Source organism: Salvelinus sp. IW2-2015, linkage group LG20, assembly GCF_002910315.2.
Source record: "Salvelinus sp. IW2-2015 linkage group LG20, ASM291031v2, whole genome shotgun sequence".
NCBI classification, from domain to species: domain Eukaryota; kingdom Metazoa; phylum Chordata; class Actinopteri; order Salmoniformes; family Salmonidae; genus Salvelinus; species Salvelinus sp. IW2-2015.
The window spans coordinates 50,869,303-50,892,351 of NC_036860.1; the positions used below are offsets into that span (position 1 = coordinate 50,869,303).

General features: G+C 41.4%; 1 protein-coding gene across 5 annotated transcripts; it reads left to right on the forward strand.

The window, feature by feature from the left end:
• The first annotated feature begins 778 nt into the window (after positions 1-778).
• On the forward strand, positions 779-20,545 carry aifm1 (apoptosis inducing factor mitochondrion associated 1). Of its 5 annotated transcripts, XM_024010949.2 has the most exons (21): positions 779-1,036; positions 2,104-2,234; positions 3,190-3,298; positions 3,409-3,435; positions 9,542-9,604; positions 9,724-9,789; positions 9,893-9,967; positions 10,237-10,302; positions 10,412-10,477; positions 10,947-11,095; positions 11,289-11,419; positions 11,506-11,596; positions 11,958-12,042; positions 12,160-12,236; positions 14,357-14,465; positions 17,969-18,076; positions 18,251-18,480; positions 18,714-18,856; positions 18,949-19,073; positions 19,682-19,875; positions 19,997-20,545. In XM_024010949.2, exons 1-21 carry the CDS (start codon positions 949-951, stop codon positions 20,066-20,068), a joined length of 2,205 nt encoding a protein of 734 aa, XP_023866717.1. In that variant the 5' UTR covers positions 779-948; the 3' UTR covers positions 20,069-20,545. The 5 variants fall into 5 exon arrangements, with proteins under 5 accessions (XP_023866717.1, XP_023866718.1, XP_023866719.1 ...); XM_024010950.2 differs by lacking the exon at positions 9,542-9,604; XM_024010951.2 differs by lacking the exons at positions 9,542-9,604; positions 9,724-9,789.
• Positions 20,546-23,049: the final 2,504 nt, after the last annotated feature.

Sequence of the window (23,049 nt, forward strand, 5' to 3'; positions counted from 1 at the left end):
GCCGGATGTGAAACAGCCTGTATTCAAACCAGGGACTGTAGTGACGCCTCTTGCACTGAGATGCGGTGCCTTAGACCGCTGCGCCACTCGGGAGCCCATCTCTAAGATGTTGCTGAATGAAAATGTCAGTATTCAGGAAAATATCAGATGTATAATTGTAAACACAAATAATCACATTTAGCCCAAAACCAATAGTCTACTTTTCATTGTTGAAGATGGAGCAAAAAGCTACCGTATTCTGTTGGCTCCATGACCATATTCCGGGAGTGTCCATTCCAAGTGCAGGGAATAGGTTTTGACCATTACCAATCGGTGATGGACATCATTTTGAAGTACAGTGACTTGTGAAAGTGTTCACCCCCTTGGCATTTCTTATTTTGTTGCCTTCCAACCTGGAATTAAAATGGATTTTGGGGGGGTTTGTATCATTTGATTTACACAACATGCCTACCACTTTGAAGATGCAAAATATTTGTGAAACAGGAAATTAGACAGAAAAACAACTTGAGCGTGTGTTTTAAACCATATTTTCTGTAATCATTATTTTGTACAATCTATTTATTAGAGCAAGCCTACTTTCTCAGTCTTGCGCACACCAACTCTCCTGAACAAGCACGACTGCATCTGCGTAAAATTGAAACCAGAGAAACTGTTGATATGCTCGAACACATGCGTGTGAGCCAATATGCATCGAAAGAACATGCACACATAAAGTCAACCACCAATGAAATGGTGAGATGGGCGGGCATTGCGTGATGACAAAAAAACGCTTTTGAAGCAGATGACCTAAAAAAAAAATCTGTCTGGCCTTGTAGCTAGTACTAGCCGTTCTAATTATACTTCAGAGGTACTAGCCATTTGAGCTAGAAGTCTCTGGCAAAAGCGTGCTAACGACATTGTTGTACAGATCTAGCTTGTAGCTAGCCGTTTCTCTATCGTGAACTCGAAATGTGGACGTGTAAAAACCTGTGGAAGAAGTTAGCCCCACTCGCCAGATCCTCTTCAACTTTGTGCCGGCAAAATGCAAGGGGAGTAGGTAAGTAACGTTAGCAGCTTGGTGAGCCCTGGATAGCCAGTGAAACTTTGAAACTGTGCAGTTGTTAGCCGGTTTCACTACACTACACCCCAAGTCAAACATGAACTACTTCAGTCTGATAACTTTGCTAGGGTAGCTAGTCAGTAACGTTAATGTGCAGTAAAATTCACTAACTACAGATTCGGCTAGTTAGCTAGCTAACGTTAGTTAAGTGTCATAGGTAGCTAGCTAACTAGACAGACAGCTAACGTTAGCTAGCTAGTTACTAACGTTAGATTAGTTAGCAGTAGTCAGCTGGCTCACTTCGCTTGGTGGGTAATAAAACACACAGGTATGTCTGCTAACTAGGATTAAATATTCTCACATTTAAACCGACGTGGCCCTGTTTTATAACTGTTGTGGCGCAACCTCCCCATGGCCATGTATTCTGCCAAGGTCGTTGCTAGAAAGCATGTCCACCGTGGTGGGCACCGTCATCTCAACTTCATTGGACCATCGTGACATATTTTCTGTAGGAAATAAGTTCAGTAAGCCAGCTGAGCTAGATGTGAACTTGAAACTTCAGTAATTTGTTTATCTCACATTTTGGGCGATATTCGAATGTTTGCAGAAATTCTATAACTTGGGGGGCTTGTAACACGGCCTCGGGTGCATATACACAACGTTTATTTCAGACTGTTTATAATGTCAAACTGTATCATCCATCAGGTGTATATGTATTTTAGGAAGTATTAGTATGATTGAGCCATGCATCATTATCAGCCAGTCAGGTTTTCTTTGCAGATAAGTTCTTATTGAGATGGTGAGACAAAGAACAGATTCAACTGATATGTTAAACGACCTTTATGAAATCACCAGAATAATTGACTAGTGTCATCACTTGTCACATGCAGGCTATTTCTGTTTACTTTATAACCATTAATCCAACGAAAAGTAATGTACTATTTGAGTTAGGCTAATGGAAAACACTACAGCAGGAGTCCTCAACTCTAGTACTGGACAGCTACTATATGTTCAGGCTTTTGCTCCAGCCCAGCTTACTTAACACACACCTTGATTCATTTCAGTGTTGAACAATGAGAGAAGACTGCCACTGGTTCCACAGGCCCACATGTCCTCAGGAACTCCAGGGAGTGGAGGGGACAACAACTTGTACTACCTCCTAGTGGGAGCAACCTGTGTAGGGGGAGGATTTTATGTAAGTAATAAGTGTCCTGCCCATTTCTTTCAGTTATGCACACTAGTTTCAGTGCATTATACTTTTGTCTAATCACAATGTGAATGCAAAGGATTTTGATTGTAATACTGTGAATCATGCTTTGTTGTGAAAGTGTACTGTCACGTGCACCTGCTTAGTGCTATAGGCTAGCTTTAAAAAATAAAAAACAGGTAGGGCAAATATATTGGACACCATAGGTCATTGACCTTTGTAGCTGATGACCGTTTTAGTTCAGTCAAAATGTCATCAGGGCTTCAAACTGGTAAGGTGCTATTTCAAGTCTGGTCAGCATTTGATGTCTTCTGGGGTTTGGCCAGAACTGTGTGGGTCACCCTATTAATGATTATGTATGGACTTTATTCAATGGAATTGAACAGTTGTTGTCATTGCCCTCTTGCCTCATTCACCCATTCATTACATGTCTTTTAACAGAGGCCTTTAAATACTGTGTTGGACCTTCTGGTTTTAAACCTGGCAAATGTAGTTATTTAAGATTCAAGTGAGTTGGGGCGTCAAAAAGGGGCCAAGGTAGTCGGGCCTGTCAGCACGGCTGAATTTTAGATAACATTTTAGAGGCCCCCATTTTGGCGACGTAGAGAATTTTTTTTAATTTGCTAGTTTCCCTGCAATTCTATGCATTTTGCTATGGCTAATGCTGTTATTTTGCCCAAACATAATAACAAAATCAATACTGCTAAATGTATGGTTTTTGGAATTTTCACTTCTCCCTGACTGTCTAGCTTTTATTTTGGTGATTTGTTAGTTCTCAATGATTATATTTAAAGAAAAAATACTGTGTGTTTTTCCATCCTGAAAGCAAATGTATTTTTACACTGTTTGGGAAAAAAACGCGAAGGCGGCCTGCCCAAGGATTTCAATGGCAGAACAATCCTTGAAAAGAGGTTTAAAGATGTAATGTTTTGTATTTTCACAGGCTTACCGCACCATCAAAGGAGACAAAGAGCGATATCAGGAACGAATTAATGAAATTGCTTCCAGACCAAATAAGGTAGTGCCAGAACAACCAATCATAGAGACCCCAGGTGAGAAGGTTCGATTCATAACACACATTGGCAGTCTGAAGTCACATCTGCATTTTTTGGTCTTTACATTTAAACAAAATTACCCTTGTGGTGTACATCTTGTCTTTCAGGCGAACAAGCTGCTGAAACTCCACAAGGTGAGAATTTTAGTTGCATGCCGATAACAATCCTGTCCCCAACCCTTATGTCATACATTAACATGTAGTCTCTCTGTTTTATGTAACAATGTGCATGATGGTTTTACATTAGTGGTCAGGTGAGAATCATAAAAGGCTAAATTATGTTGCGCAGTTCAGATTAAAACAAAATTGTTCTTCAATTTGACCCGGTGCGTTCTAGCTAGGCATTGAGTCTATTTTTGAGAAATTTTATAAACCAGTGTTCAAAACCTGGAATAAAGGATTATTTGATGACTTTTCTTAAGAGGAAAAACATGTAAGCCTAGTTATACAGTGCATTCGGAAAGTATTCAGACCCCTTCACTTTTTCCACATTTTGATACCATACAATACAGCCTTATTCTAAAATGGATTAAATAGTTCCCCCCCCCACAAGCTACACATAATACCCCATAATGACAAAGCAAAAACGGCATTTTAGAAATGTTTGCAAATGTGTGTGTATATACAGTGGGGAGAACAAGTATTTGATACACTGCCGATTTTGCAGGTTTTCCTACTTACAAAGCATGTAGAGGTCTGTAATTTTTATCATAGGTACACTTCAACTGTGAGAGACGGAATCTAAAACAAAAATCCAGAAAATCACATTGTATGATTTTTAAATAATTAATTTGCATTTTATTGCATGACATAAGTATTTGATACATCAGAAAAGCAGTACTTAATATTTGGTTACAGAAACCTTTGTTTGCAATTACAGAGATCATAGTTTCCTGTAGTTCTTGACTAGGTTGCACACACTGCAGCAGAGGATTTTGGCCCACTCCCTACAGATCTTCTCCAGATCCTTCAGGTTTCGGGGCTGTCGCTGGCAATACGGACTTTCAGCTCCCTCCAAAGATTTCTATTGGGTTCAGGTCTTGGAGACTGGCTAGGCCCTCCAGGACCTTGAGATGCTTCTTACGGAGCCACTCCTTAGTTGCCATGCTGTGTGCTTCGTGTCGTTGTCATGCTGGAAGACCCAGCCACGACCCATCTTCAATGCTCTTACTGAGGGAAGGAGGTTGTTGGCCAAGATCTCGCGATACATGGCCCCATCCATCCTCCCCTCAATACGGTGCAGTCGTCCTGTCCCCTTTGCGAAAAGCATCCCAAAGAATGATGTTTCCACTCCATGCTTCACGGTTGGGATGGTGTTCTTGGTTGTACTCATACTTCTTTTCTCCCAAACACGGCGAGTGGAGTAGACCAAAAAGCTCTATTTTGTCTCATCAGACCACATGACCTTCTCCATTCCTCTCTGGATCATCCAGATGGTCATTGGCAAACTTCAGACAGGCCTGGACATGCACTGGCTAAGCAGGGGGACCTTGCGTGCGCTGCAGGATTTTAATCCATGACGGCGTAGTGTGTTACTAATGGTTTTCTTTGAGACTGTGGTCCCAGCTCTCTTCAGGTCATTGACAGGTCCTGCCGTGTAGTTCTGGGCTGATCCTCACCTCCTCATGATCATTGATCGCTCCCGCGAGTGAATATTTCTTGCTATGGAGCCCCAGACCGAGGGTGATTGACCGTCATCTTGAACTTCTTCCATTTTCTAATAATTGCGCCAACAGTTGTTTCCTTCTCACCAAGCTGCTTGCCTATTGTCCTGTAGCCCATCCCAGCCTTGTGCAGGTCTACAATTTTATCCCTGATGTCCTTACACAGCTCTCTGGTCTTGGCCATTGTGGAGAGGTTGGAATCTGTTTGATTGAGTGTGTGGACAGGTGACTTCCATACAGGTAACGAGTTCAAACAGGTGCAGTTAATACAGGTAATGAGTGGAGAACAGGAGGGCTTCTTAAAGAAAAACTAACAGGTCTGTGAGAGCCGGAATTCTTACTGGTTGGTAGGTGATCAAATACTTATGTCATGCAATAAAATGCAAATTAATTATTTAAAAATCATACAATGTGATTTTCTGGATTTTTGTTTTAGATTCCGTCTCTCACAGTTGAAGTGTACCTATGATAAAAATTACAGACCTCTACATGCTTTGTAAGTAGGAAAACCTGCAAAATCAGCAGTGTATCAAATACTTGTTCTCCCCACTGTATATATATATATATATTTTATTTTTTACTGAATTTACATAAGTATTCAGACCCTTAATTCAGTACCTTTTGGCAGCGATTACAGCCTCAAGTCTTTGGTATAAAGCTACAAGCTTGGTACACCTGTATTTGGGGAGTTTCTCCCATTCTTCTCTGCAGATCCTCTCAAGCTCTGTCAGGTTGGATGGGGAGCGTTGCTGCACAGCTATTTTCAGGTCTCTCTAGACATGTTCGATCGCGTTCGGGCTCTGGCTGGGCCACTCAAGGACATTCAGAGACTTGTCCCAAAGCCACTCCTGAGTTGTCTTGGCTGTGTACTAAGTGTCGTTGTCCTGTTTGAAGGTGAACCTTTGCACCAGTCTGAGGTCCTTAGCGCTCTGAAGCAGGTTTTCATCAAGGATCTCTCTGTACTTTGCTCCGTTCATCTTTCCCTCGATCCTGAATATTCTCCCAGTCCCAGCCGCTGAAAAACATCCCCACATCATGATTCACCGTAGGGATGGTGCCAGGTTTCCTCCAGATGTGACGCTTGGCATTCAGGCCAAAGGGTTAAATCTTGGTTGCATCAGACCAGAGAATCTTGTTTCTCATGGTCTGAGTGTCCTTTAGGTACATTTTGGCAAACTCCGAAGTGGGCTGTCATGTGCCTTTTACTGAGGAGTGTCTTCCGTCTGGCCACTCTACCCTAAAGGCCTGATTGGTGGAGTGCTGCAGAGATTGTCATCCTTCTGGAAGGTTTTCAACTGAGGAACTCTGGAGCTCTGTCAGTGACCATCAGGTTCTTGGTCACCTCCCTGACCAAGGTCCTTCTCCCCTGATTGCTCGGTTTGGCCGGGCGGCCAGCTCTAGGAAGAGTCTTGGTGGTTCCAAACTTCTTCCATTTAAGAATGCTGGAGGACACTTTGTTCTTGGGGATCTTCAATGCTGCAGAAATGTTTTGGTACTGTCCCCAGATCTGTGCCTCGACACAATCCTGTCTCTGTCTACTGTCATTTCCTTGAACCTCATGGCTTGGTTTTCGCTCTGAGATGCACTGTCAACTGTGGGACCGTATATAGACAGGTGTGTGCCTTTTTTCCAAATCATGTTCAATCAATTGAATTTACCACACCACAGGTGGACTCCAAGTTGTAGAAACATCTTAAGGATGACACAACAGTGGCAAGCCTGATCACCGTCAACGATGAGATAGCCTATAGGGAGGAGGTCAAAGACCTATCAGTGTGGTGCCAGGCCAACAACCTCTCCCTCAATGTGAGCAAGACAAAGGAGATGATCGTGGACTACAGGAAAAGGAGTGCCAAACAGGCCCACATTTACATCGATGGGGCTGTAGTGGAGCGGGTCGAGAGTTTCAAGTTCCTTGGTGTCCACATCACCAACAAACTATCATGTTCCAAACACACCAAGACAGTTGTGAAGAGGGCACGACAACACCTTTTCCCCTCAGGAGACTGAAAAGATTTTGCATGGGTCCCCAGATCCTCAGATAGTTCTACAGCTGCACCATCGAGAGCATCCTGACCGGTTGCATCACCACCTGGTATGGCAACTGCTCGGTATCTGACCGTAAGGCGCTACAGAGGGTAGTGCGAACGGCCCAGTACAACACTGGGGTCAAGCTTCCTGCCATCCAGGACCTATATACCAGGTGGTGTCAGAGGAAGGCCCCAAAAATTGTCAGACTCCAGTCACCCAAGTCATAGACTGTTCTCTCTGCTACCGCACGGCAAGCGGTACCGGAGTGCCAAGTCTAGGTCCAAAAGGCCCCTTAACAGCTTCTACCCTCAAGCTATAAGTCTGCTGAACAGCTAATCAAATGGCCACCCGGACTATTTACATACATTGACTCCCACTCCCCTCTTTGTTTTTACACTGCTGTTACTCGCTGTTTACCATCTATGCATAGTCACTTTACCCCCACCTACATTTACAAATTACCTCGACTAACCTGTGCCCCTGCACATTTACTCGGTACCGGGCTCCCTGTATATAGCCTCGTTATTGTTACGTAGTTCTACTGTTACTTTTTATTTTATTTATTCAATATTTTCTTAACTATTTCTTGAACTTCACTGTTGGTTAAGGGCTTGTAAGTAAGCATTTCACCTGTTGTATTTGGCGCATGTGACAAATAACATTTGATTTGAGGATCAATGGCAACAGGATGCACCTGAGCTCAATTTAGAGTCTCATAGCAAAGGGTCTGAATACTTTTGTAAATAAGGAATTTCTGTTTCTTATTTTGAATACATTAGCAAACATTTCTAAAAACCTGTTATCACTTTGTCTTTATGGGTATTGTGTGTAGATTGATGAGAAAAAAATGTATTTAATCAATTTTAGATTAAGACTGTAACGTAACAAAATGTGTAAAAGTCAAGGGGACTGAATACTTTCCGAATGTACTGTATATTTCATATTTAGATGTTTATTGTCAAACTCTGGAAAAGCACCACTAGGGGGCATGGATGCTTATGTTGAATATTTTTTTTATTTACATGGTTCGGTTTTTATTTGTGACTTTTCAGATTTTAAAGTTTGGTGGGCATAGCAAGATTTCACTGAAAACATGAATACTCTATAAAGCAGTTATCCCTGGCATCACACCAATGTCACTTCTGTTTGCAACACTAATTTGGCTGTTATTAATAGTTTGTAAATTGTGTGTTCAAAGTAAAGCTAACACATGAAAACTATAGTTTTGTCTACCAACCTACCATGCTTCTGCTTTCCATTTGTACAACCTAGTCATTGTCTATCATCTTGCACTTACCAGGCTGCCTTTAGCTTTGCTGAGCTTGATCCTTTAAGTTTGGTCAATCATATGGCCCTTAGCTACTAATATGTGTTGAGTTTGCATGTGATCTCTCACCATGAAGAGACCTCTGTGCAGGGTTCGGTCTCTGAGCCTATAGCGGCTGAGAGCGAGGAGAGCTCTGAGCCTATAGCGGCTGAGAGCGAGGAGAGCTCTGAGCCTATAGCGGCTGAGAGTGAGGCGTCGCTTTCAGCTGTGTAGGAGAGCTCCCCACCTCCAGAGGAACCCGCCCCCTGTGAAACAACGGAACTATCTACAAGTTCTATAGAATATATATATAGCTATTTATATGTATATTCCTCCGTCACGTCTGGAACTTCCAAACTCATTCACACCCCATTATGTGTATAGAGATGCTTAAGTTTAGAGACTGAGAACTAGCTTATCTAGTTGCCTGTACTGGGTGTTGCATGGGGCCGGTTTCTGGTCAAACCTCCTCTTCTATCTGTGGCATGTGACTATTTCTGGTTTAACGCCCTCTTCAAGTTGCTCACCTCCCTTCAGCACATTTCCCTGTTGTCTACTTTGTTCCTATTCTGCAATTGTTTTTGTCTTCTCAAACTTGGATCAACTGTCTGGGTGCAATGTGTACTCATCCGATCTTGTTTTGTGACAGCACATGTGTTCTGGAACTCCACTCACATGCCCCACCATACCATGTCCTTGAATGTAATGTGTACTATTTCAAACGTATAGCTATGATGGGGTAATTGGATGGGACAGGTTCGTGGGGGCATAGTCATTGGAGTTTGTTGGCTATCTATGGGATGTCTGTTGGTTGACACAATACCTAGCACACAGGTCCATGATTGTGAATGGTTCTCCTCCTGTCTCACATTTTCTGTATCAATTAAACTTTTAATAAGTTTGATTTTAATAGTTTAAAATCTTGACTAACACCACAGCCTTTCCAATCTCTGCTTCTTTTCCCGTTATAACTACTAGATGTTATGGGAATGTTCTGTTTTATTACATATTGTTGAAAATGAAATTTGTGTGTGTTTTATTGCGTTATGTTTTGCCTTAATGTTCTGGTTGTGTTAATTGAGGGAGGCAGATCCCACCTTTACAGTTAACTCCTCTATGAAGTCCGTTAAGCTGCCTACGTCATATCAAATGGAGAAGAGCTAAAACCAGTGCAGCACATTTTCAAGCGTTCCATTTATGTACCACTCCCCTTAACCTTTACGGTCATGCCTACTAACAGAGATTGCACATGTTACGGAAGATGCTCCTGCGGAAACTCCGGAAGTAACCCCTATTGTCGAAGGTGAGGGGATGGCTTAAAGTTGCTAGAAGAAAACTCCCCATTTTAGTCAAATCAATGCTTGGCCTGTTAGTATCATAGACCCCCATAACTTTTTTAAAGAATGTTGGTCAAATACACAGAAGTGTCCCCTGAAGTTGCTGCAGTGGAACAAGAGGATCCACCCACCACACCAGAGCCTGAGATTGGTAAGGCATGGTTGCATGGATGAAGAAAGCAGGCCCTCCACTCCCATAGGTTTTTGATGTGGAGTTCACCCTATAATCATGGACTATGGATTACCCCCAACAGCACCTGAACCGGTGGTAGAACCAGCTCCTGAAGAATCAGTAGGGACGCCTGATGCTGGTCCAGTAGTTGAGAGTGGTAAGATCTGACTTCATGGAATAAATAATTGTTCATTTTTATTTTAGTGGAAATAGAGAGAGTTAATAATAATAATTTAGGACCCATGCTTAACAGAAGCAGCACTTGTAGCTAGATCTGTCTCAGAAGAAGCAGTGGCGCAGCCAAGTGCACCAGCTCTGATTTGGTAAGCGCTTTGGCCAATGAAGATGAAGTCTTTTTTTTTGTGAAGTCACTACTAGCATAATGAATAAGCAGTTACATTTAAAAAATGCCATTGTGCTAAACAGAACCTTCAGTGGAACCGTCCCCCGTAGAGGTTACAGAAGAGCCTCCTGCTCCAGTTGTGGAGAGTGGTAAGCACTCAGACCAGTGCATGGGAAAATGATCCCATATTTTTCAATGATCAAAATAGATTTTTCAGATTTTTTCCCCAATTGCCTAACGCTTCGGTTATACTAACAGAACCAACACCAGTAGCAGAAAGCCTTCCTGCAGAAACAGCGGAGCCGCAAACTACGACAGAGAGTGGTAAGACCTGAGTCCAACCTCTGGTGGAGTGGGAGGGGGCAGACAGACAACACAGCACTATGGTTTTTCCTGTAAACACGATATGGTTACTTCCAACACATCTCTCCTTTTTTTATTTCTTTATTCATATTCTGTTTACGGTTACGTTTATTTCATTTTCTCCTTCCCAGTTAAGGTTACTTGTTGTATATGTTTGGGTCCTGTTTATGCTAAGTGATAAAGCTCTCACATGGATGGATAACAATTTAACTTTTTTTGTTTTCCCTTAACTCCATTTGAATCTCCTTTCCTTTTTAAGGTTACTTGTGCAATGGTCATTGTACGGCTAAACGATAATCTCCTACACATGGTTCTGGTGTTTTTAGACTTGAGGTTTTCCATTGTACAGCAGGATGGAGCATGCTTGGGGTCTACCTCTGAGTCCACAGTATCAGATCAGGCAGTGATTTTTACCTATTTGCTGTCCCAGCTGCGGAACCTGCAACTGTTGCACCTGCTGAGGTCCCTGCACCTACCCCTGTAGAGTTTCCCTCACACGCCCCCTACCTCTTGATTGGCGGAGGCACGGCCTCCTTCGCTGCAGCACGCTCCATCAGGGCCAGGGACCCAGGAGCCAGGGTTAGTGGGCCTCTCTGTTGTTGATCTATGGAGTGACCAAGAACTTAGCAAGCTGTGTTATGATAGTAGGCTCATTATAGTTTGAGTTTTGCAGAATAATGCAGTCCTACCTCATGTTGATTTCTTTAGACCATAACTAATCTATTTTAGCTCCTTAACAAAAATCTATTTTTCTTTTGTTATCTGTCCACAGGTATTGATTATCACTGATGAACCAGACCTTCCATACATGAGGCCTCCTCTCTCCAAGGAGCTGTGGTTCTCTGATGACCCCAGTGTGGTTGACACCCTGCGCTTCAAACAGTGGAATGGCAAGGAGAGGAGGTGTGTGTGTGTTCTCACATGTTAACAGAACACAATCAACATGTGCAATATTCTTGTATTAATGCATGTTTATTTCTGGTTTTCAGTATCTACTTCCAGCCTCCCTCATTCTACGTCAGTCCTCAGGATTTGGAGAAAGTGGAGAATGGAGGAGTGGCTGTGCTCACTGGGAAAAAGGTTGGTGCTTTTTTGTTTTTATAGCATAGTATTCTGGTCTTGAGCTATATTCTATATAATTGAAGAATTTGCTTACATTTCATTAGTTATACTATCTTTTCCAAACTTATTCCGATTTAGTAAAAGGATTTATCAAACCTTCTTGGAGATTGCAATGGACAGCACTCCAAGGATAATCTTTAATAATTAAATTATTCGTGAATGATTTATTGGTGAATCAATTATTAAACCGTATCCTTAGAGTCACTCAATGTATTTTACTAATGAGAATCCAGCACCCAACCTCCATGAAGAATAATCTGTGAGTGATGAGCATGTCCTAATATCACATTTTTATCAAAACTTCCCCAATCTTCTTCAGGTGGTGCACATGGACGTGAGGGGCAACAAAGTGACACTGAGTGACAACACAGAGATCTCCTATGATAAGTGCTTGATTGCCACAGGTAAACCATGGTGAAAATCCAGTTTATTGAGCGCATCCTGTTTAAGCTGCTGACTTGGGTGTGACATTCACAACAGGCTAGGACTGAGCAGTAATTAATCTGAGCTTTTTTCTTAAGGTGGAGTCCCAAGGAATCTGCAAGTGATTGAGCGAGCTGGAGAAGAGGTGACAAAGCGGACTACACTGTTTAGAAAGGTAAACACATTGCCTAAAGAATAAAAATTTTAAAAGGTGTGGGCAGAAGCCACAAGACGATGATTCATTAATTTGGTGTTTGGTACCATTGACATGACAACAAAACATGCTGAAGCTAGGTCCTTTACAATGTTAGGTAGGGGCTATTATTTTAATCATCTTCAGGGACTTCCAAGTCATAACTTCGACATGTTCTATCTGTAAGGAGAGCCTTTGTGCTTGATTGATGCGATCTGGTGTTAATGCATCACAAGCCTGGGGGCTCTATTTTCGGGCTGGAGTTAAGGCGGCGCTAGTGTCAAACGCACGTTAGTTTTTCCATGACCGAATTGCAAACAGTCATGCTGGCATTTTCCAGCCCTAACGCCAGGTTTGGCAATTTACCTGTCTTCTATTAGCTCAATTGCGCTCAGTTGGGCGGGGTGAAAATATGTGCGGTGTCCTTAAGTGCTAATTTCTGGCAGTACTGATGGGGATATTTAAGACCAACCAAATGCTGGTTTTATTGATAACGCAGTTGGTTATGGCATGACTTTTGACCTCAAACGCAGCCTATCCAGCCAAGAAGCACACTGCCCATATGAACATGGAACAAGAGTAGCCTAATGTGCTTTTGGTGCCTCTGTATACTTTGTATTTAAAAAATGAATGTTTCTTCCCATTTTCGTTTATTTAATTTTTTTAACCAAGCATTGCCTTCTCAATGGCTTTTTTTGTCTGCCCAATTCAATCATGAAGTAGTCAGGACTGTTGATAAAGGGTTTGGCTTCTGAGACAGCTTGGAAATATATATTCATCATCAACGCTTTCTTAAAATATCAAGTTTGAGAGGAGTAAAACTGAGCTGACATTCCCTTTTTATCTATGCATTGTAGGCAGGCCCACATTATTTTAGTCATGTAGGTCCCGTTTTGGACGTGCGTAAAACCCCCTCCATGCTGCAGGCTACATGTCCATGCCTATCATGAAACAAGAGATGAGAACCTTGGTGAATACCGGTGAACCTCAAATTTTTAAGTTATCTGTAACCTGTAAAAATAGCTTGTTTCCCGTTTCATACGTTAAAAACCCAAGCCCTCCCTTAGGCCTACTATAACGAAGGCTGGTTCGACAGCAATGCGTGTATTTTTAACCTGTCGATTTTTATGATATCTTTACATTTATTGTTTAAAAAACAACATATTGCTTTTACATTTACTTTTATTACAACCAAACTTGTTAGAATAATTTACCTTCCTGGTTTTATGTTGACCATGTCCATAGCGCACTTGCAATGCAACTTCTGGAGATCTGACCTGTAAGATAATTTACGATTTATGTTCATAAAAAAAAAACAGGCCTATTTGGGAGCAGTATAACGACATTATCCTTTGCTATTTATATTGGATCTTTGTCCAGCTACTGTGAAAAGTTTGGATAAGTGTTAAACTCTCCATAGTCTGTCATTTTAATATTATATGCCAACAGGGAGAAATGATGGTGCCTGTAAGTGTGACAGCCTATTTAAAACTGGTTGTTTTGTTTAGAATTTGATTCAAATTATTCCTTCTCTTTTTAGGCCTTTATCAATAATTCATTTACAGTAGGCCTAGCCCCTGTATCATTGTGAATGCTATTGAAGCCAGGCAATTACTTAGAACAATGTGGACTGCAAATGGGTTCAAGTTAACCTATTTATTTTTGTTTCTGTAAGCCATTTAGCAAACCTATAACGAGCTAACATTGGAATTGGAGTTGATTCCAAGGCAATACAGAACTTAAAGCAACCACGTATCGCCACACCCACTAATTGTCTATTCATCAAAACCTAGCCCTTTCGCGCCAATGCCAGCAAGTGCACCGATAACTGTGATGGTGAAATTAGTAAAAATATTTCTGACACCGCTGAACCTATAGCGCTACCCCCTGCACTTAGATTTACCATTGCGTTAGGTTTGTTACAATGGAGCCATGAGTTATGTCATGTATTTCCTGTTTTGCATAAAACTATAGTGATGTCGATCATTCAAAATAAATTAAGGTTTAAGATAAGTGCCAGCAAGTATGTTTTTTGACAGGAAATACTTGTAGTTACTTTTCAAATCCACCTCATGAAAATGATGTTTTGCTATCATCCCTAGGTTGAAGATTTCAAAGCTTTGGATAAGGTTTCCAGAGACACCAAATCCATCACCATCATTGGAGGAGGTTTCTTGGGGAGTGAGCTGGCCTGTGCCCTGGGTAGGAGATGTAAGTTAAGTAGGGCTGACAACATTTTGTCCACTGGTCGATTGTTTGGTTGATAGGCTATTGGTCGACCAAGATTTCATAGAGTCGCACCTGTCACAGTGGACTTATCCATTGGGGAGACCGTGGAGATGGCACAGTCCATCAGTCTAATACATGTGAAACTAAAATTGTATATGGTGGTTATATTATGTGAGAATGTTGGTGCAACACAAATAAAATATTATTTTATAACAAATGCGCTTTCTCCTGCGTTGGATAGTGGTCGCTGTCCACAATTCTGAAACACATCAGTGCGCTGTTGAATTGGCGCCATTTCCTAGACCATGTTGCTATGTGCATAATAGCAAAGTTAACCAGCATATTGGTGTTGAGAACAATGCAGCAGCAGAGTTGGGAGATGAGAAAACAGCCCTTGCCTTAATTGTCTTAAGAAAACTGAGGAGAGAGGAAAACCCAATTTAGTTTTATAATCATTTGCCTAACTGTTAAATGTGCCTTGTTTTATAAATCATCTGTATATACAGTGCATTTGGAAAGTATTCCTACCCCTTTTTCCAAATTGTTACTTTACAGCCTTATTCTAAAATTGATTTAAAAAAATAAATAAATAATCTCATCACATTACCTCATAATGACAAAGCAAAAACAGGTTTTTAGAAATGTTGCAAATGTATAAAACAAAATTATTTTTTTGTATCGTATTCAGACCCCTTGCTATAAGACTCGAAATTGAGCTCAGGTGCATCCTGTTTCCATTGATCATCCTTGAAATGTTTCTACAACTTGATTGGAGTCCACCTGCAATAAATTCAATTGATTGGACATGATTTGGACAGGCACACACCTGTCCCTCAGTTGACCATGCATGTCAGAACAAAAACCAAGTCATGAGGTCGAAGGAATTGTCCGTAGAGCGCGGAGACAGGATTGTGTCGAGGCACAGATCTGGGGAAGTAACAAAAAATGTCTGCAGCGTTGAAGGTCCCAAGAACACAGTGGCCTCCTCCATTCTTAAATGGAAGAAGTTTGGAACCACCAAGACTCTTCCTATAGCTGGCCAAACTGAGCAATCGAGGGAGAAGAGCCTTGGTCAGAGAGGTGACTAAGAAGTGCCTCTGTGGAGATTGGAGAACCTTCCAGAAGGACAACCATCTCTGCAGCACTCAACCAGTTATGTCTTTATGGTAGTGGCCAGACGGAAGCCACTCCTCAGTAAAAGGTCTGATGAAACCAAGATTGAACCCTTTGGCCTGAATGCCAAGCGTTATGTCTGGAGGAAAGCTGGCACCATCCCTACGGTCAAGCATGGTGCTGTGGGGATGTTTTGCAGGGACTGGGAGACTAGTCAGGATCGAGGGAAAGATGAACGGAGTACAGAGGTCCTTGATGAAAACCTACTCAAGAGCGCTCAGGACCTCAGACTGGGGCAAAGGTTCACCTTCCACGAGGACAATGACCCTAAGCACACAGCCAAGACAACACAGGAGTGGCTTTGGGACAAGTCTGAATGTCCTTGAGTGGCCCAGCTAAGAGCCCGGACTTGAACCCGATCGAATATCTCTGGAGAGACCTGAAAATAGCTGTGCAGCAAAGCTCCCCATCCAACCTGATAGAGCTTGAGAGGATCTGCAGAGAAGAATTGGAGAACCTCCCCAAATACAGGTGTGCCAAGCTTTTGGTATTATATGGGGCGGCAGGTAGCCTAGTGGTTAGAGCGCTGTTCCACTAACCGAAAGGTTGCTAGATCGAATCCCTGAGCTGACAAGGTAAAAATCTGTCGTTCTGCTCCTGAACAAGGCAGTTAACCCACTGTTCCTAGGCCGTCATTGTAAATAAGAATTTGTTCTTAACTGACTTGCCTGGTTAAATAAAGGTACAAAAAAAAAAAAGACTTGGCTGTAATCATGGCCAAAGGTGCTTCAACAAAGTACTGACTGAAGGGTCTGAATACTTAAGGAAATGTGATATTTCAGTTTTTGTATTTTTTTAAAATAAATGTGCAAGTGTTTGTAAACCTGTTTGCTTTGTCATTATGAGGGATTGTGTGTAGATTGATGAAGGAAAAAAACGATTTAATCCATTTTAGAATAAGGCTGTAACAAAATGTCAAAAGTAAAGGGGTCTGAATACTTTCCAAATGCACTGTATCTACAGAAATATGACAGATCCTGTTTGGGTGCTTGTTTAATAGCCTACTGATTCCGTGAGCACCAAGCCTCATGCAAAAATGTCACAAATGTGGCTGTTTGTAATCTTTGCTGTGCTTTAATAAAGGCTTTATACTTTTTTTCGTTAGACCATGGTATTATTGTTATTTAGTGTTTACGCTGTTCCAAATGGTCAAATTATGTTTATTATAATAACCCTCTTTCCTTGATCTCCTTATTGTTATTATTACTATTATGATGATCAATAAGTAATGTTATTACTAGGTTTACTAGCCTTGTATTCCATCATTGAGCTATAGGCCTTAGAGCGCATCCTGCTTAGTCTTAATAGCTTAACTAACTTAGGCCTATATTTCAATACTTATATAGGCTACTGAATCAATCATTAATTTGTTCATGTCATCACACAGCATAGGAGTCAATCATGATATGAAATGCAATCAAGCATTTTGTTTTAAAATAAAATAACAAAGCAACCATTGAATAATTAGCATGAACAATAAATAGGCCTTAAACCGTTCCATTTCGGGAATTGCATTCACAGATGAATGTGACTGTTTTTAGTCTTTTCTGTAATAAAGGCTTTACAAAAGGGCAAAACAAAAATTACAACACTCAATTACACTTACAATTTTTGTGTTTGTGGTTCCAAACGGTCAGGCAAATTATATTGTAATCTAACAGCACTTGTTTGGCGCACATAATATCCACGCAGCTCTTGCTCCATACCTTTCTGTTTCTTGATTTCCAGTATTTTCCACAACCAGTCAAATTTATTCCACACATCAGACTTCCCCTTTACCTCCTGCGGAACCAGTAAACATTCCCCCGTTGCGAGTTTATTTGTCACGTACTCTGCATCCATTTTGTTGTTACGGTGTTCAGAGTTTGTTTATAATCAATTAACTGATGTGCTAATAATATTCTATAGGTCAGGCCCTATTGGTCACATGCATTCGATAGGGAATGTTTCTCAAAGACAAATGAGAGATTTCGGTAAAAACAGTACAAGGCACACAGTTGATGTTTTGTGGTGGTCGCTGCAGCAGCCAGCTGTGGTGGTCGCTACAGCCAGGCACATTCAAATCAATTGCGGTCGAACTCCCTCTATTCATTTGTGTGTCTTAATTATTACTTTAAGCAAACTGTTTGAAGAAATAATTATCAGACAAGCTCAGTGCATATAGTTGATTTGATTAAAACACTTAGGATGTGTCTATGGCCCAAATGTTCAAACATGTATTTTTCCAATTGATTTGACACTGTTACTGAACCAACATTCACCAGAGTGAAATGCCCCTTTTTGTAATGTGTCTCTGTCCATCCTTCTCCCAGCTGCTGATTCTGACCTGGAGGTAATCCAGATGTTCCCTGAGAAGGGCAACATGGGAAAGGTGCTGCCGGAGTATCTAAGCAACTGGACAACAGCCAAAGTCAAGAGCGGTAAGGAGGGGAAACCTCTTAATCTCTATTACTTGTATGTTTCACTAATGGACTGTATATGGCAGTTTCTTCTCCCCTGTGGAAATGACTGAGGTAGCCATTGCCAACCTCGCCTGGTTGATACATTTTTTAAATAAGTTATTTATACTGAAATTCATCTCTCACCTTTTACAGAGGGAGTGATGGTCATCACAGAAGCGTTAGTAAAAGCTGTGAGCTTCAAAGATGGTAAAGTGGAGATCAAACTGAAGGATGGTCGTCTGGTGAAGACGGACCATATTGTTGCAGCTGTTGGGCTGGAGCCCAGCGTAGAGCTGGCCAAGTCAGCAGGTCTGGAGGTAGACTCTGACTTTGGGGGCTTTCGGGTCAACGCAGAACTGCAGGCTAGGTCCAATATATGGGTGGTAAGTGCAAATTCAAGTGGTTGTCTTTGGCTCCTACTTCATTTTCTTCTGAAAGGTCAATTCTCAGTAAAGAAGAGCTCCCCCATTGAAAGATTGAGAACATCTCATAAGATATGCATCCTTTACTCTCACTCGCACAAGGAAACTATAAACTAAAAAGTGTTGTCATTTATTACCGATGTGTCATGACTATGTAGGCCACTGTTGTGATCCTTTGTGTCGTCTGTTTACAGGCAGGTGATGCAGCGTGCTTCTATGACATCAGACTGGGCCGCAGGCGAGTGGAGCACCATGACCATGCAGTCGTGAGTGGCCGGCTGGCCGGAGAGAACATGACGGGAGCCAATAAGCCCTACTGGCATCAGTCCATGTTCTGGTACGAGTCATATCATTCAGTTTCCTTGTCAGTAGTCGTCAGTGACTCGCTCTCCTCTAACCTTGTATCGCATGTCCTAATATGTCCCACAGGAGTGACCTGGGGCCTGATGTAGGCTATGAGGCCATTGGGATAGTAGACAGTAGCCTTCCAACGGTTGGAGTATTTGCCAAAGCCACTGCTAAGGACACCCCCAAAGCTGCCACAGAGAAGTCAGGTATTATATTATACTGATTTACAGTCAACATAATTGTCAGATTCCAGCCACCCAAGTTATAGACTGTTTTCTCTGCTACTACACTGCAAGTGGTACCGATGCACCAAGTCTGGAACAAACAGGACCCTGAATAGCTTCTACCCCCAAGCCATAAGACTGCTAAATAGTTAGTTAAATAGCTACCCGGACTATCTGCATTGACCCTTTTTGCATGAACTCTTTTGACTCATAACATACGTTGTTGCTACTGTTTATTATCTATCCTGTTGCCTAGTCACTTTACACCTACCTATATGTACATATCTACCTCTATTACCTTGCACATTGACTCGGTACTAGTACCCTGTGTATATAGCCAAGTTATCGTTGCTCATTGTGTAATTATTCCTCGCGGTACCATTTTTTATTTTTTCATCTCTGCAATGTTGGGAAGGGCCTGTAAGTAAGCATTTCACTGTTAGTCTACACCTGTTGTTTACAAAGCATGTGACGACAACTATTTGATTCTACAGAAGGACCTCTATTTTACAAATCAATTTAACGTTTAAACCCCCCTCCCAAACAATTGTTTCAAAGACATAGACTGAGCGTCTTTCCTATCCTGATAGGAACTGGAATCCGTTCGGAGAGTGAGACTGAGGGGACGGCCAGTAGCCCTGTAGCCTCCTCCACCCCTGAACCTCCTCCAGTACCCGAGCGGAAGGACAACTACGGGAAAGGAGTGATCTTCTATCTGCGAGACAAAGTGGTGGTGGGCATTATCCTGTGGAACGTGTTCAACAGAATGCCCGTTGCAAGGAAGGTGAGAACTTTCACAAATGTCAGAGGATACATATTTTCTCTGTTCTTTAACCCGCTCCATGTCACTTAAGTGATGTTGAAAACAGTTAAATATAGACTGCTTTGCATTCTTGTCTTTGCAGATCATCAAAGATGGAGAGGAACATGCCGATCTGAATGAAGTGGCTAAGCTCTTCAACATTCACGAGGACTGAGTCTCCTCTGGGGAGGCTGAGCCTATGCTGGGAGAGACGTGTGCTGTCACTACTCATAAAGGCTTTGAACTTTCACAGTCATCGCCAGGCTTTGGCAGACCCCACTATGATGATGCACTTGAAAAGGGAGAATCTCTGGACACAAATCTACTCTGTACATTTTAATGTCGCTGGAATATTGTCATGTTTGTAATTTCTATCACATGCATGTTTTTTTTCTTATTTTCTATTCAAGATAGTGAGTAGAAATATTCCCCATGTCGATCAGTCTAATCATTCTATATAGAATGAATGCCGCCCCCATATCCCCAGATCTATTCTGTTGCGTTTTGTGATCAAGGTGAAATTGTCTATCCCGGGAATACAGGTGACAGTGTACAAGCCTAACAACATACTGGTACATAGAGGTTGTTTTTCAGTGTCATCAGAGCAGCTCCTATTGTTAAAGGCTGCAATAAACATGTTTTTAAATTGAAATGATCCTACCATTTGCATTTTTATTTCCTAAGATGTTATCACTCGGTTAGGAGAACTGGTTCTGATATGGACTGTAAGCACTAAAGTCCCTTGATACATTTCCAAGAGAACTTGTATTATAACATGGTTTGACATTGTTTTAAATGTTGGTAATTAAATCACACAAGCTCAAATATGGAGTCTCTTATGCAGTGGCTTTTGCTATGGTTTACCATGTTGAGACTGTTGTTGAACAAAAGATCCATTCCCAACCATCACTGCTCACCTGCCTGCACTGCTCCCACGTAGACTGTTCCTGTCCTGGGAGTTCTCAGGTTAGTGCCATGGCTCTCCTCAGAGTGGATGGGAACAGGCAGTCCTGCTCCAAGGGTGCCTGACCTGTGTGGGCTACAGCATACAGAAACACTCACTGGGAAAGTAGGTCTGCAGTATAACTTTATACTCTACAGAAGGCTGCCACATTTAAAATTAAAGCTGGCCTACTTAACCACTATGGAGCTGGACATGCTTTTACATGCAGAAAACTTGCATGATTTTAAAGATTTTTTTTCCTCCCAATCTGCTGACACTATTTGGCTCTTAAACGCCTCCCTGTGGGAAGGCGGGAAAGTTTTTACAGATGTGAAGGAAATGTCTTAACACGTGTGAGGTACAGCTAGCATCGCTTTTGCTAAGATAGTCTGCCATAGGCGTAATTATTAAAAGTAATGTATTGCCGCTTTGTCTGACTGTTACTACCGAGTTCCTCCAAAGGTGTGATAATTTATCTAGCTGTTGAAAGAGACAAGTAATTAACCTGTGAACAGACAACGTATCCCTTCGAGGGATAGTTTAATTAACTAGTCGAGAACTTCTCATAAAGAAATATACAAAATGTCTTTCCCTTTTGTATTGTACACCTTGAAAGTACTTTCCTTTTGATAACAATGTTGTGCCCTTTATTCTTTAATTTGTCTGCTTAACTGCCTTGAGTGCCCTTCTTCATCCTTGAATAATTCAAAATCCTTTTACCAATTAATGTTTATTTAATACATTCTTGAAATTAATTATTTTAATAATGGAGGTAGACTTTGTATCTAGAAATATACTTAACAAAAATATAAATGCAATGATTTTACTGAGTTACAGTTCATGTAAGGAAATCAGTCAATTGAAATAAATTCATTAGGCCCTAATCTATGGATTTCACATGACTGGGCAGGGATGCAGCCATTGGTGGACCTTGGAGGGCATAGGCCCACCCACTAGGGAGCCAGGCACAGCCAATCAGGAGTTTTCCCCCATAAAAGGGCTTTATTACAGACAGAAATACTCCTCAGAAATACCCCCCATGTGGTCTGTGTTTGTGAGGCCGTTTGTACGTATTGCCAAATCCTCTAAAATGACGTTGGAGAGGGCTTATAGTAGAGAAATTAACATTCAATTCTCTAGCAACAGCTCTGGTGGACATTCCTGCAGTCAGCATGCCAATTGCACGCTCCCTTAACTTGAGATCTGTGGCTTTGTGTTGTGTGGCAAAACTGCACAATTTAAAGTGGTAATTTATTGTCCCCAGCACAAGGTGCACCTATGTAATGAGCATGGTGTTTAATCAGCTTCTTGATATGCCACACCTATCAAGGTCGATGGATTATCTTGGCAAAGGAGAAATGCTCACTAACAGGAATGTAAACAAATTTGTGCACAACATTTGAAAGAAATATGCTTTTTGTGCGTATGGAACATTTATTTTTTCAGCTCATGAAACATGGGACCAACACTACATGTTGCGTTTATATTTTTGTTCAGTGTATATATATTTGGGGAATGTATGTCCATGTTCTCTGTTATGATTGTGTTTTTATTTTTAGGTGAAAAAAGGTATTTAATAGAAAATGCCTTGACTTTGGATCCAAACTGTGCTCATTAAAGTCTAAAGCCATCATAAGATAAAGTCTCAAAATATTTGGAACTTTAAAGATGCACTGACAAATTATTTTTTAAAGAGGTCTCAAATGCTGCTGTCTCTTTAAATATTCCTGCTGTAATTCCTGGAGCATGCATTTGGCTTTGAAAAAGACATAAAGCTTGTGGGTCTTCAACACAAAAAATCACATGGCAAAACTTCCCCAGACCTTGAATTATAGACCAGCATCATCTTGGATGTTACACCTGAGCCGGAGGCTCAGAGGGCTCAATAAGGATTTGTCTGGGTAGAGGAGCAACACCATGTTTCTCAGCCTAGGTTCACAGACTCTTCACTGAGTTATATGCCTCTAAACATTTCTTAATCCATTTGTATTTTATTTTATACATAGAGCTGTAAGCAGAGAATGCTTTCACTAGTCCTGTGGATGGTATGGGTCTCCTCGGTCTGCTTTCTACAATGCAGGTAAGATACATAATTGTCTTGCCTTTTGGCTTAGTAAGTAATTATTGTTTTATTATAGCCTGTGGTTCTTTGAGTAAAACTAAAAGGAGACTAAGAAAAATGAAAATGTTGTTTCAATGTGCATTTGTGTAAA